Source organism: Chelon labrosus, assembly GCF_963514085.1.
Source record: "Chelon labrosus genome assembly, chromosome: 2".
Classification (NCBI taxonomy): domain Eukaryota; kingdom Metazoa; phylum Chordata; class Actinopteri; order Mugiliformes; family Mugilidae; genus Chelon; species Chelon labrosus.
The window spans coordinates 21911964-21927075 of NC_140338.1; the positions used below are offsets into that span (position 1 = coordinate 21911964).

The 15112-nt window shown below is 41.9% G+C and overlaps 1 protein-coding gene across 1 annotated transcript in view; it reads left to right on the top strand.

Annotated features, from left to right (window-relative positions):
- The window catches only part of sorcs3a (sortilin related VPS10 domain containing receptor 3a), a gene marked incomplete at its 3' end in the record, with an annotated part of 208510 nt that overhangs the window by 176288 nt on the left and 17110 nt on the right, over positions 1-15112 (top strand). The window contains exon 19 of the mRNA XM_084569223.1: positions 10558-10744. Within this exon, the coding sequence (XP_084425349.1) occupies positions 10558-10744 (187 nt within the window). The remainder of the gene's footprint in view (positions 1-10557; positions 10745-15112) is intronic.

Genomic DNA, 15112 nt, shown 5'->3' on the forward strand with positions numbered 1-15112 from the left:
CAATGAAGTATATAAAGAACATCGCTCTGCTTTTTCTGGGTGGTTTGTGTTTGGGGTGAATAAGTTTCTGCCTCAGTGTGTCACCGGGTTTGAAGTGAAAGGGAATTATTTATTTATTTATTTTTTTTAATTCTGTGATTTTTCTCTTGGTACTCCAGCCGCATATGGGATGACAGCCAGGGTTTCATACGCTGATTCCAGTACACATACGTCGCAAGCTGTCATAATTCCACTGAAGACGCAATCATAACTGTCCTTGTTGACCTAAACCATGCTGAATGGCAGTATAGATACACTGGGAACACAGTTCTCCTTTGGTACAGTCATGTATGAGATCAGTATGATAGCATAGGGTGATATACAGCTGCAGTAAAGGAATAGGAGCATGATGGTCTGTGTTTGTGATTACAAGAGTCTTTATCTTACTTTACGATTAAGTTTTCAAAAATTAATAATTAACTATAATGTGTTGCTCCATATCCAAGTTAGCTGCCAAAAATAAATATTGGAAATGTCTTTGGGAAATAGACACTTTGGACAGTATGGAGAGATTCTGGCATATTCCATAATTCCCCATAACAGAACCCTGTCCTGAACGTTGAATCGCTGTGTGAATCGATGTTTTTGAGACAGTATTGGTGCACGGTTCCAAGGCTGAAACACCAAGCCATGCAGCTGATTGCTTATTTCGCTCGTGGTTTGTCTTCAAGTATGTAAAAAAAAAAAAAAGGTAACGCTGTTAAAAACTAGATTTTTCATCAGAGGGGATCTTTAATCAAGCCTACACAATGCAAGTGTTCTGAGCCAGAAGCAGAAATAAAATACCTCACCTAAGTCCCTGTTAGTGAGTGAGAGGCCGTGTGTTCAGAGCCAGGCCTGCCAAGCTTCCCGGTCACTAGGAAACAGCCTCACATGGTTCTTGGGCGGAATATGGTCAGGTCATATTAACTGCAGGCCTCGGGGTGATAACAACAAGAGTGTTTTCCTGCTTCTGCGGGAACAGCTCAAGGTAAGTGTGCATCCCCCTGAGGTCTGGTCCAGACCCAGTTGTCGTATTATTCTGCGATGAGTGGAGGAATCGAGGCGTGTTTTCTTTCATCAAGAGTGAGTTTCTCTGACGGAAGGGGGATGGGGGGTGGCAGAACGATGCGATAAAAGAAGAGGAGGGTGGGGTAAAGAATCCTTGTGGCATCAGCCCTATTTGAGAAAATTCTCAAGATGAATTCAAAGTTTAATTTATATTCATGAAGCCCGCAATGGCTGTATTTCTTGGGGAGAGCAAATGGCATTAAATATTTAATGGATAGAAGACTCTGTGGCTCATAGCCACATTTAAAAATAGAGTTTGAAAGAACGAAAAATAAATGACAAATGATTTGGGATACGATGAGGTCTGCATCAATACTGTTTTTATTGTTTGGCAAACCCTTTATGTAACACAATAATTACATCTACAGATGGATGGCTCAGTTTTCAGTAAACAATTGGAAGTGAAATAAAGGGTTCAATGACATCAACCAAATCTCAAACAATTCATAAAGAATTTAAGTGCCATTCCACATTCAGCATCAAAAGGCAGAGGGAGAGAAAATCTGAGAGACTTTACTTGTTTTTTTTGTTTTATCTGCAATTCAAATGCATATGGTCATTCAGAATCTTTAGCGAATCATGTTTAAATAACAGCAGAGCCATAGGAGCTCGTCTTTGTTCAAAATACAGAGAACTGCATAACAGCCTAAAAGCAAATGCAATTACTGCAAAACACACTTCCACCTAGTGAATGCTATCATCAAGTGTCCTGCTGCGTCCAAACCTCAGAAATATGTCACCGTTCTGCAGTTACACACAAAAGTACACATGATCTGTTTCATGTGTTGATTATTGTATTTTTTCGGATATACATAACTGTAACTGAATTGGTCATCTTCTGACAGAAAACCAGCATTATGATCCTGAAAGTATGACTGGCTATTACGAGATACGAGAACTTCTTCAAGCCCAATGACTTATTTCTGCAGGGGGTAATAAAATTCAATAAAAACCTACATCCCCTTAAGGACCGATTCTGTTGGTTGTCCTTAGAGTCTGACTTAACATGAACACTGAAAAAATGATTTGATCAGATACATATGTGTTTACATGCCCCAAAACATCAGTCACTGTAGAATATTATTGACAAGGTGATTCTGCTGCTGTGGAGCATCAAATCAATTCAATCAGAAGAAGATGACAAAGATGTTTCAACGCCTTCAGCATTCCTGTACACAAGGATTGGAACTTTGTTCATATCTATACTGCTAGCTTCATGTTTCTGCCCCTCCTGGAAAGTCATCACATCACGTAATGTTTGAATGGTTTCATTCCAGCCAGAGAGAAACCATCAGATCAAGGCATTACGGGGTTATTAGGAGCTAATATTTTACTGCCGAACGGCTTAATCAAGTGCAGGAAGGGAAAACAAGGCTTAGCCCAGGCTGTCTGAGAGGAGAACTGCTGACCCCCACTGGGGCTGTTGTCAGGCGGTGGACAGAGCTCTTTGAGGATCTCCTGTACCCTGCCACCATGTCCTCGAAGAATCCCTGACAGCGGTCGCTGAGGTAGACAAGAAGTCCCCGGAAGCAAGGTGCCAGGAATGGAAAAGATTTGCTCTGACATGCTGAGGGCTCTGGGTTTGGTTGTCCTGGCTTACTCGCTTCTTTAGTGTTGCATGGTGGTCTGGGACAGTATCTACAGTGTGGCAGACTGGGTTGGTGGTACTCATCTTCAGAAAGGGGGGCCAGAAGATGTTTTCCAACTGTTGGGGTATCACACTGCTCAGCCTTCTGAAAGTTTTCTCTGGGACCGACACAGAAACTTTGGATTTGAGAGGAGCAACGCGGATACCACCCTGGTTGTGGAACAATGAACCAGTTCTTTATCCTAGGGGAGTTGCTTAGAGGATCATGGGAGTTTGTCTATATGTGTTTTGTGGACTTGGAGAACACTTGTGGATGGTTTGGTGCGGCAGCTGCAGTAGCTAACGCAGGCACTGTGTTTGACTGTCGTGGTAAAAAGAGAGCTGAGCTTTAAGACAAAGCATTCGATTTACCAGTCTGTCTTTGTTTCAACCCTCACTTATTGTCGTGAGCTGCGGGTAATGACCGCAAGTATGGCATCACGGTTACAAGTGACTGAAATTAGGTTACTCCAAAGGATGGCGGGGCTCAGCCTGAGTTCGGATATCCGGAGGGAGCTTGGAGTAAAGCCACTGCTCCTTCCCATCAAAAGGGGCCAGCTAAGGTAGTGAGGAGACTCTGGGGTAGACCCAGAACTCGCTGGAGGGATTATATATCCATTCTGACCTGGGAACACCTAGAGTCGTCTGGAGTATCTTGCTTTGCCTGTTGCCACTGTGACCCAACCTCAGATAAGTGGAAGAAATGGATGGATGGATGGATGGATGGATAGGGTGCACGAAAACACAGCATGTGCCTCCATCAGCAGATACGTGTGAGATCTAATATGGATATTTTTACTTCTACCGAATCTGATCCAAAATAAGTGAAACCCAACAATGCTACATTCCCTTTAGTCTCAGTAATACCAGGCAGCCTCTTGAGTTAATGTGTTCTGCTTTACAACCTTTGAAATATAGTCGCAGTGGAGTCAGCCTGGTCTCAGTGAATGAAAGTCCAGGGTGGAAAGGGTTAATATGACATTTTCTTGTACAAAGATAAATGAGAACAGTGGTTTGCAGCTTTGTCCATTTTCCTGGGGGAATCTGGACTTGTTGGTGTTTTAAAATCCTGGCTCAATTCCTGTGCCTTACCAAACCGTGACAGATTCAGTCAGATGGTGACAGAATGAGCACTGTCTGGATAAACTGATATCCCCCTCCATTCAGTCTTGTCATGGATGAGATCGGGCTTCATTTCTTCATTTCTTTGTCCGTGCGTAAGTTGGAGAGTAGACACTGTTGACAGTGTGCTTCATTTTTTGTTCTTTCATTAGAAAGACATCGTTCTCTTCTTAAACATTCACATTCTTCTGCTATTTTACCGTAACTTTTTAATTGTCCCCTCAAGGTGTAGAAACTTGAAAGGATTTATTTATATCTACTGAATCATTTCAGTCACTTGGAGTCGACTTGATATGAATCTGCAGTCCATTAAACAGTGTCTCCAGTTCAATACTCACCAAACATGGTACAAGTTTTAAATGCTCACAGTGTTTCCGTCTCTGTTAATATGAGCTCCCTGTGATCTGCCTAACAGTTGTTTTGTCAGTTTGAATTTTTATCAGCCACTTCTGTTTCACACTGCAGTCACTTTAGAGAGAAAATGTTCTACAGTTGCTCGTGTTCATGTTATCTTTTTGTGAAACCTATTTCTGCCCCGCTGGAGGAGCCTGATGAATCTCCTGCTGACGAACATTGTGATCAAACATGACAGTTGCAACTACTGAAGATTCCCAGCTTAAATATTAACTGCAATGTTCATTATCAACCTCTGCACAATCACATTAGAAGGACACACCCTGACTTGTTGACTTTGTTGGCTCATTGCAACAATTTGCACGTTTTTATTCTTTTTTTTTTTTTTTTCCTTTTCAATTTAATTGGTGTCTAACAACCATTCAACTGAGGTCCAAAATAATGCTTCAGTATGTGCAAGTTGGTCTGAGTGTACATTTTAAAAAGTCATTCATTGTTTTTTTTCTTTGTCTAGGGCTTAAGACCACCTTCCTAATATTGTGTAGGTCTCCCTTGTGCCTCCAGAACAGTTGTGACTCATCACAGAATGGACATGGGCCTTCTGAGGGTGTCTTGTGGTGTCTGGCAACAGAATGTTGTTAGTGGGGACCTTTGGGTTGAGGGGAGGGGCCTCTGTGGATCAGGCTTGTTTCAGTGCATCCCACAGATACTTGATAAGTTTTTGTGTGTGTGTCTGTGTCAGGCTGCATCCTGCTGGGGATGGCTGCTGCCATCAAGGAGTGTCATTGCTATGGGGTGGGGGTGTCTGGTCTGGTCTAGGTGGGTGGTACATGTCTAAGTAGCATCCACATGAATGCCAGGTCCAAACGTTTCCTAGCAGAACATTGTATTGTCAGAAGATGGTCAATATCATTCACTTCTCCTGTCAGTGGTTTTAATGTTGTGGCTGATCATTTACTATACCAAATTTTAAACACCTTTTAAAATGTATAAATAGTTTACACATCAAGTGTAGTAATAGCATTCAGTAGCTGTTGTGATTTTGGCCATGTACTTTATTTAAGTCCTGGTAAAATCTGTCATCTCCTATTTTTCTCTGCTTGACACTAAACTTGGTGCCAGGGTGATACTCAGAAGCAGAACACAACAAGCTGACATTCAGGATTCATCTGAAAGACGTTGAGCTGTGTGGAGTGCTTCTTTGCAATTTCCATGGGGTCCGAAACCAACAGGCAGAGGTACAGGCAAATACAAGCAGGACGCAGCAAGAAATTGGTCTTTCAACTCACCAAAGAAAAAATAGGAACTTACAAACAGCTGAACGTGTGCCTCTAGACTAATGCCTTATTCCAACCTCGCATTAACATCCAACCTGGGCAATTCGCTTGCAAGTGGCCTGCTTTTGGTGCCTGTGTTGAGACCTGGCATTAACAAATGCGTCTCCTGCCAGCTCTGCAGATCTGATCTCAGCTTTGCACTTTGTATGCAAATAAACTCCAACATCATTTGAGGCGTAGCGGAATATTTTAACAGCTGTTGTCTCTAATGGATATCAGATCTTCAGCAGCACGAAACAGTGCTGTTTTTTGGGTGCGAGTCATGACTTCGGCACACGCGTTAAGTTATTATCTATTGAGCATTGCCCTGACATAGTCTCAAAACTCAGATTATAACTCCAAACTAAAAGCTTCTAAACGCACCATAATCTCTGGTAATAAAGGGAAATAAAGACACTGGTGCTTGAGGAAATACACAAACTGCTTCTTATAAATCAACATGAAAGCATCAATAATTAACCACATGCTGACACATTATTTAATGACAAAATCACACACGGTACACTCACATTCAGGAATTTAATTTGATTAGATTTATTTATTATTTATTATTATATCACCTAACGGCTACAAGGACGTAAGGTGCTTTTTCCTTTGCAGGTGATAATTAACAATAACAGTCAAACAGTGTGTTTGAAAGTCTGTTTGAATGAATGAGGCAAAACTCCACAGACAAAACACCACCTCTGTTCTGTAGGTGGTCTTTAATTTGACCCGACGTATTGTGTGTTAAATCTACCAAAGGAATGTGGTCGCTGCCCAGTCCACCTCCAGATGTGGTCTGAGATCGGATCTCTCAAATGCAACCTCAAAGAAAGGAAGCTGCATATTTATAGGTAAGCGCAGAAATAGAATGACACGCGGGAATGGTCTTCTTCCTGAACTCTAAGTTGTAACTTCATTTAATAGAATTCTATTTAACAGATTTTAATACATTTATATTGAAGGGCCAATATTAAACTTGACTGTAGAAATACAACATACACACACTGCAGCAGAAACAGCTTGAATAACATTCCAGAGTGATTCATAGCTGCTGCTTCTGTCGTCGTCACATGTCACACTGACCCTGTAGGTTGGGGTCCGACACACACCTGAACAAATGCTGGCCTTGTGTATCCAAATCCCTGTCAGCTCGCACAACAGTGACGCTCCAGTCTCCATGCTCCAGCCGAAATGTGTTTGGAACCGCTGAGCCCCAAGAGACGAACTCACACAAAGAGTGACATTTAGAGGGACGGGTCAGCATCACTCTCATGCAGATTAGTGAGTCCCATTGTGGCTGATATAGAGAGCAAGCATGAACACTGAATGGACGGCAGACACTGAGAAGAGCTGAGTGACATTGGCGCCACTAGACAAACGTCTTGTTAGCATGCCAGCTCATTACAGTTCTTAACAATAGCCATGCTGTCAGTCCCTGTCTTTAGCTGTTCTCTATTCTGTCCTGTCACTTACGAAAGAAATAATTTACCAGCAACACAAAATCTCCCCAAAAAGCTTCTACCAAACCTCCTGTGTCTTCACACACAAAGAAGAGACTCAGGTAGCGAGGGATGAAAAGAGCAAAAGAGCACGAAGGAGAACAAGAACAATTTTATTTATCTTGTTTTATTGTGAGTTTTGGCGGAGGCGGCATCCTAATGCCGTGTCACAAATGAACGTCCCAGTAGCACTGCGCTACAATGTGCCGAGGGGAGCCTGGGAGTTTGACTTCACAGGCCTGGGAGGATGAGCACGGAGCTGATAGCTGCGGCATCTGGAGCCACCAACGCTGGCGCGGTGCTGATACTCGGCTCGTGCCAGATGTGATTCCCAGAGGAAACCGAGCAGGCAGCTGAAGACTCGCACACCACGCAAAGTACAAACGTGGCGGGGCGGTTACACACGCACATACACACACACACATGCGCACAAAATTTATTTTTCTTCTTCCTCTTTCACACACAACCAAAAAATCATTTATATCCAGAAAGCCATTATGATCCAACATTAATAATATGAATTAACATGAAGTATTAAGAACTGAATCACGTAACAAATGAATTATTTCACTCATAAATTAACTTGCAGCAAATCAACTCTCTGCAAAGAGTAGCTTTGAAGGATTTTTGCAGTATTTAATATATGAATATTGAATCAGAACAAAGAGCACCAACATCTGTTTTATGAAACACTTTTTTCCCGCTAAACTTGTCACACAAAACTTTAAAACCAGTCACATAAAGAGATGTGACCCAACCGTACTTATATTGGGTAAGAGAAATGATTAAAAGAACTGTAATTATCTGGCTATGTAATTAAAGCTAAAATCTATAATTATATATTCTAACAATGCTTTGAAGAAAATGAACATACATTCGCAGAGTGCAAGAAAACGCCTGTGTATCATTTAAACGGAGACAACCTCACAGAATGTTGAGCTCCATTTGTTATTTTCTGAAATTCCGGAAGCTCCCCGTGGATGTGTTAACAGATGGCATGCATTACAGTATGTGCTGCATGGAAATTTGATCCACTTAATTCCGAGTCAAATCTGAAAAACTGTTCCATCTTTGCAGCTCCGCGTATATTGTATTCACCTGAAAGGAACTGGTGGAAGTTAAAAAAAGGTCGGCTAACTCTAATTTTCTGTTCTCCATTAATAGCACCAAGAACTCAGAGAGGTTTCATCTCATAATTGTAGCCCACACTGATGGATTTTGTAATGATTTTTTTTAAGAGATGCTGCAATTTTCTTATTATGCAAGAGTGAAAATTATCTCGAAACATACTCTTTTTTCTTTTTGTGAGTACTGAGGTCATGAACAGACAGAGCTTCCTGTCAGAACGAGCTTGATGAATCCAACTTAGATTCGAGTATTAAGCTAGAGATGGTCCAGTTTAAGTAAAGAGAAAAATGAGGGTTTGTTGCAGATCATTTTATTGTAATTAAATTTATTTAAAAATGTATGTATATACACACCGATCAGGCATAATATTATGACCGCCTGCCTAATATTGTGTAGGTCTCTGCATCCTGCTGGGGATGGCTGCTGCCATCAAGGAGTGTCATTGCAATGGGGTGGGGGGTCTGGTCTGGTCCAGGCAGGTGGTACATGTCTAAGTAACATCCACACAAATGCTTTTCCCAGCAGAACATTGCATTGTTACAAGATGGTCAATGTTATTCACTTCTTCCGTCAGTGGCTGATCGGTGTATACGATCATAAATAAAGTGATTATGTAAAAACAACGGTGCACATCAAGATGCAGAGTGCACAGCCAGTTGTCGTTGCACACTCTCCGTTGTCAGTAACACTTTTTGAATGTTTCATGTCCAGGCTCCCGACCAGGATTAGTGCTTGGGGCAACTGTGGATGGTCGGTGGTAGGCAGAACGGGAAACAAATACGATCCGGTGCTTCAATCAAGCTACAATCTCTGGTCCTGTTTGAAAAGTGCAGCCAATCTGAATGTCGATGAGTCTGCGATTTGATGTTAGCAGTGTACCACTGGACCTTTCAAGTCCGTCTGTTTTTTGATTTGTTGTTGTGGAGGCACTCCTGAAGGAGAGGTCTTTTGGGTCAGCTCTTTGCAGGATGCAGAGGACCAGCAACAGATTAGGCAAGGGTGGTCAGAAAGTTTTGGCACATGGGGTGTATAACACCCCTTCTAGTGATGAAGGCTGCAGAAGCAGTCTTTTGATTGGATGACTGTTTTTTTTTTGTTTGTTTCTTTTTTGCAATTATGTTTTGAGAACTGTCCAAACTGTCACACTCTTGCAACTAAAGTTTGAGTCGTTGTGTTATTGTTCACTTCAACGGCCACACTATTTCAGAATGATCTTTTAAAAGCACTCTTAAACTGCGATGCATACACGCCTGTATGTGCAACAACATTCAAATGTATTCACAACATGTATTTTCATTTTCATGTTACCTAATTTCACGCAAAGGTTTAACTTTAAAGTGCGAACAAGCTGTGAACACAGCATTGACATACTGCATGACGCCGCATAAAAACAAATATCAGTCTGTTTTAGCTCTGTTTTGGTCTCCACGTAGCCTAAGCCCAAGCTTCCCACAAGATTTCTGCAGCAGAAAGTTGGTCTCTGGAGTATCTCTGTTGGGAACTGATTAGGCTCTGGCAAAGATCCGCTGGAACAGTTTGTTTGGATGGGCTTCATGTCGTGACATCTGAGAGCAATAGAGTTTATTATATCTACAACTAAATAATTATATTTGCTGGAAGACAATCCAGTTATGTGCAGATGTTATTTTCGCTGTATCGGTTGAAACACGCCCCGTAATGAAATCCAAATGGAGCGTTACCAGACTCCTATCCTGATACCGCTCCGCCACCTCCTGTATGAACGTTTTGTTGTTAGCTGCTAAACGCTCCCTTGTGTTTACCGGCTTACCTCCAGCTGTGTCACTGTGACACCTGACAGATATTATTGCTATTAAAGGACACAAAGAAATTCCCAGAAGGGCCTATGTCCACCCACAAAACCACACAGTATAATTAAAGTGCTGTATACTAGCATTTCAGTAGCCACATTTGGAGAGCTGAATATTATATTTTTAGTGCCGACTATTCCTTTTTGGCTGGCTGTAAATCTACCTTGCCAGCTTTCCAAAAGAGAACAATTTTCTCCTCGGGGAAGCAAACCGTCCTGACTCATTTCCCGCCTGTTTTCTGCTCCTAAGATATATGTGATTGGTCAGTGTTAAAACACTAATGCATTCTACCTGCTGGGACTGTATCACTCTGACTACTAACCACTCTGATCTGTTATTTTCTATATTTTGCATTGTATTGTTCATATTGTATGTAGGGTGCACTTATCCTTTGCATCAGAATGTTTTTGTATACTCTGTGGAGCATATTTCCATGGCCTTCAGATTACTCTGTACCGCAGCTCTTTCCTTTCGAAACAGCCATGTAATCATTTTGTCAATCTATCCTGTGTTATTGAGCTGGTTCCATGTACAAAAGTGACAGCTCAAGTGCTGTTGAATGAAAACCCTGCTGTGTTGTGTTTCAGGGGGACTCCTTGCGGACGAACATCCAACTGGATTTCGGTGACGGCACCGCCGTGTCGTACTCCAACCTGAGCTGGACGGAGGAGGGCATCAAACACGTCTACAAGTCGGCTGGAATCTTCCGTGTTACTGCGCTGGCAGAGAACACGCTGGGTTACGACAGCACAACACTTTACCTGCATGTCATATGTAAGTGTCCACATCTCAAAAGAACACCACCTGTCTTTCTTTTGTTTTGAACTGAAATAAACTTTATAGAAAGATGTGGGGTTATTGTCAAAGAGGTAATTTGACACGTGTATCACCCCCCCCCCTCCCCTCCTTTTTATTGTTCAGATCAAAAGTTATATTTTTCACTGGGCAATCAGGACAAAGCAATCAAGACAAGCACTACATTCTTGTAAACAGTTTGTTTAGATTGGTCATGGTTTCGTGAGGAGGGAATGGATTTCAGGAAATGATCAAATCAAAAATAGAGCATCAGCAGCGAGTGTGGACAGTGGCATTTCTTGCTGTTCTGTGGTCCATGTACTGGTTTTGTTCAGTTTGATCCAGAATTTGATTCTTTGACTCTTTCAAAGATTGCGAGCTGGTTGAGACCAGTCTCTCTAACATGTCTCTTGGTTTGATTTGCTCTAGGATGGAGTGCAATTGCTGTGCTCACACCAGACCATACTAAGTGACCTGGGGTTGGGGGGGAGGCTTTCTTCTCTCTAATCTGAAACTAGTACACAGAATATTGACATTATCGTGTCAGATCAGGGAGCATTAAATGCACCAGGGTTCAAGGATGTAAGTAAAACAGACTGTGGAAAAGAATGTTTTATTATTTTGCAGTGCAAGAAAGAGAACAAAATCAGAAAGCCAAATCAGAGAACTGGAGGTGTCAGTTTTAATATCTGTCTACAGTAGATTGCTAGCTAGCATTAGCCTAGAGGGCTGGATTGTTTTCCGTTGCTTGGTAACACCGTCCACTCCTCCTTGGCCTCGTAGACTTGTTTCTCTCATCAGGTATTGTTAAAGTACTGACTTAGTCATCCAGATCGTAACTATTAAACATGCCTGATATTAATCTATCTGAGTCTGTAAGCGGTTCTGAGGTTTTGGACTGTTGGGAAATTCCCAACAAAAGCCCTGCGCTAAAGATGAAACTGTTGATTCAATCCCTCGAGTCTCTAGGCTCAGATCAGGCAGCAGCAGACTGTAGACCATTAATGACGAGACGTGCTGTACATAACTGGTAAAGGTGGTCGAGGTTGTATGCAGCCTGAAAGGAATATGTGCTCACAGAATTCAGTTTATTCAAGATATTCTTTTAGCCTTGTGTAGCCAGACTGGTAACAGCTGGATTTAATTATGGAATGTGATTCAACAGTAAAAATATACCTCCGCATGCGACTGGCTAGTCCTACAATCAATCAAAGCAGCAAATAAAGCGATAAAGGCATTCTCTACTAATGCATTAATCACTTCTTTGTCCTTTAAAGTTATTTATCTGTCAATATCTGTTACAACAGAGACGATAGCAGACTCAAAACAGCTCGCTTTAGCTGGCCTGGCTTCCAGGCAAATGCTTTTTTATTTTCTCTTCCTGATGTGGTTACTGAGTAGACACTGTAGTGGAACACAATTCAAAGATGAGACCGACTCTCTGCGTAATGGCGCTGTTGAATGATGCTGCATTTTACTGACAGGTGTCCGGGTAGCTTGCATGAATTACAGAAACGCCTCTCAGAAATGATCACACGACTGAAGTCAGGAGCTCACTGCCGTTTGGAGACTAGCGAAACTGAATCTACATCCCGGCTCATTGTGTGGTTCCAGCTTTGGCTCATAAAGGAGGCAGCAGCAACATGTTCTTTCCACTCGCGTATTTCATGGTAGCTACAGGTGAGCACCAACATGTTCATCTGAATGACAGCCATGCTGCTGATCCTTGCTGAAGCGAACTGTACTGACCTATACACAGAATTATGTAACACAGCAGCTGTGATAAACACAAACAACTTTGGGAGAGAAAGGTCATGGCAAACTTGCTTATGCAAGGTTTCACTGTGGGCAGACGGACTGAGGAGCTAACAGCCAGTTATCTGAGGATACGACGCCAGAACAATGGTTTATCTAAGTGCAGCAGGCTTCACACAACAAAGTCCAGGATGGTCATGCTGTCCAGCTTTGTTGAGACTGCCATGAAAAGACATATTATTTTGATTTCCCATGGGAATTATACAAGCTTCCTTCACTGAATGTCGAATTGTCTCTCAGTCTTATTAGTTACTGGTTCAATCCATTTTAATTTAACCTCTCGCTGTTCTGATGTGTCAGCCAGTGTGCTCTGCATTTATAAGTTTACGAAAGCAGTCATTTTAGCTGGATTTATTTCCCAGTGTAGGTGAAGCTGTCAAGGAGAAATGCCAAAAACTACCGCAATGATTTCTCAGCTGAGTATATTTAATACCACATGACTCTCTCACCTCCTCTCATTCATACATACGCACAAGCACGGACACACACACCAGGCATCTCAAAGTGGGGATAAAGATTAGTTCTGGTTAAAGAGGATGAGGGCGAACAGAAGCCTCTGCGACACGAGCACCCCTCGACTGCTGCACTACACAAACCTTTCTTTGGAGTTTTTCCCCGAAAGTAGCGCATTACATCTGTCCACCACAGGAGACGTCAGCCCTGAGATTAGTGTAAAGCAACCCAGACCCCTGTCAGGTCCTATTAGATTCTTAGTGGAGAGGTTTACAGCGTTAGCCTTAAGGTGTCATGTCAAAAATACACGATGGCGTCGACATATTTGCAGCTCGACTTTTATTTGCCATCAGCCACGGTAACAGACTCACCAGGACCTGTTAGTAGTGTCATCTCTTTATACTGTCAGCCATCGTAACATACCTGCAAAATCTTCTTTCATGTTTAGTTGAGTGTATTTGGAGAAGACTTGAGAGTGTCTATCCTGGCTGCAGACTTGTGGCTTGACACGAGTGCATTTTCTACCTAGGCCTTCAATGACCTCCAAACTTATTCAAAACACGTCTTAATACGATCTTTATGATGCCACTGCTATAGAAACTATCAACATCATATAGATACGCAGTAAAACAGGACATTGCGTTGGATTTTACTCACCACAACCTAATGTGAGTCATTGTGAGTTCCAAAACTAGCTATTAAACCGTTAACAGGGACGTTTTGCTTGCGCAGCTCGCAACAGATGAACAAGAACCGCTAGCTTGTCTGAAATGGAGCGGCTCTCTGGCCCTCCAATCAGAGGATGCGAGAACGCTGACGCTACCGTAGGCCACAGAGAAGGCCTAAGAATACAAACTTGAAATGTGACTGGTTAAAGATACAGCGCCATTCCAAGCTTCAGTCTTCAGCTTCTGTTTTAATTGTGAAGGCCCAGGCAGATTTCTTTGACTCCGGCAACACATGACAGCTGAAATATGATTGGATAAAAGCTCTAATGTTACACTGCACCCCAGCTGAGAGACAGACAAGTCATAAAATGGAAAGAACATGCTGTAGGGAATAATTTAATAAGATTAATGAGAAAATATTTAAATGTAAGTCAGTGATTTTGATAAAGTTTAGGCCAGCAGAGAAGGCTTTGCTGGCCCTGACGACCCACCACTGAGACCTCCAAGATTAATATCTGTCTGGATTCATGTCCATTCTAACGATTTTTTGTTGTTTTTTTTATGTTGGCTGATTGAAAGTACTTCTGGAGATACAATACCGCCCAGCTTTGTGCCACAAATAAAAAAAAACATGGGAAATGAGGATGTCCAACAATGGAGTTAAAGTTGAACTCACAATGGCTTTGTTCCAGCAGGTATACAAAAATTGTCCTCTCTTGGCCAGGCCTTTTATCCTCCAGGTTAGCCTAAAATGAGAATAGACTTCTAGTCATCCACTCCGTTGTGTAATCCAAAACTCATCAGGCTAATATAATAAACGATAATAAACATCCATTGGTGTCCGTCTGGAGAAATAGTTGACCAGTCATAGCTTTGTCTGTCATTTGCGTCAATTGCCTGCATAGATAAATAGTAAGGGTGTTATGAAACACAAAAGTCAAAAGGCTACAGAAATGTATTCATTGGCTCGTTGGCCACAATAATTATTGGAGCAGTAAGTACTGAAATTACGTATGCACTAAAATATCAGTACTGCACTGTAAACGCTGTATACAAGCAATGTATACTTGTATACTCCCAAGTATGTTTTAATATGAAATAGTGAGGATGACTTCAGGGTGGAGTGTGAGTTAACAGATAGTCCAAGATTAAAATAAATCAATAAATAATTATCACACCATGTGTTTCCAGCAAGTAGAGCCATCATGTTCATAGTTCATCCTGCTAACAATCCTGCTAACTTCTTATAGTAACCCTTTAGTCAACTGAAATCCAACCAAAACACTGTGTATCAAATGCTTTTTGCAGAATATACGTCCCCTTCCAGCTTACAAGAAGAGTAGTCCATGTAAAATGCCAACAAAAATGGTGGAGACTTGTCAACACAGCTTTACACATATAAACGTGGTTT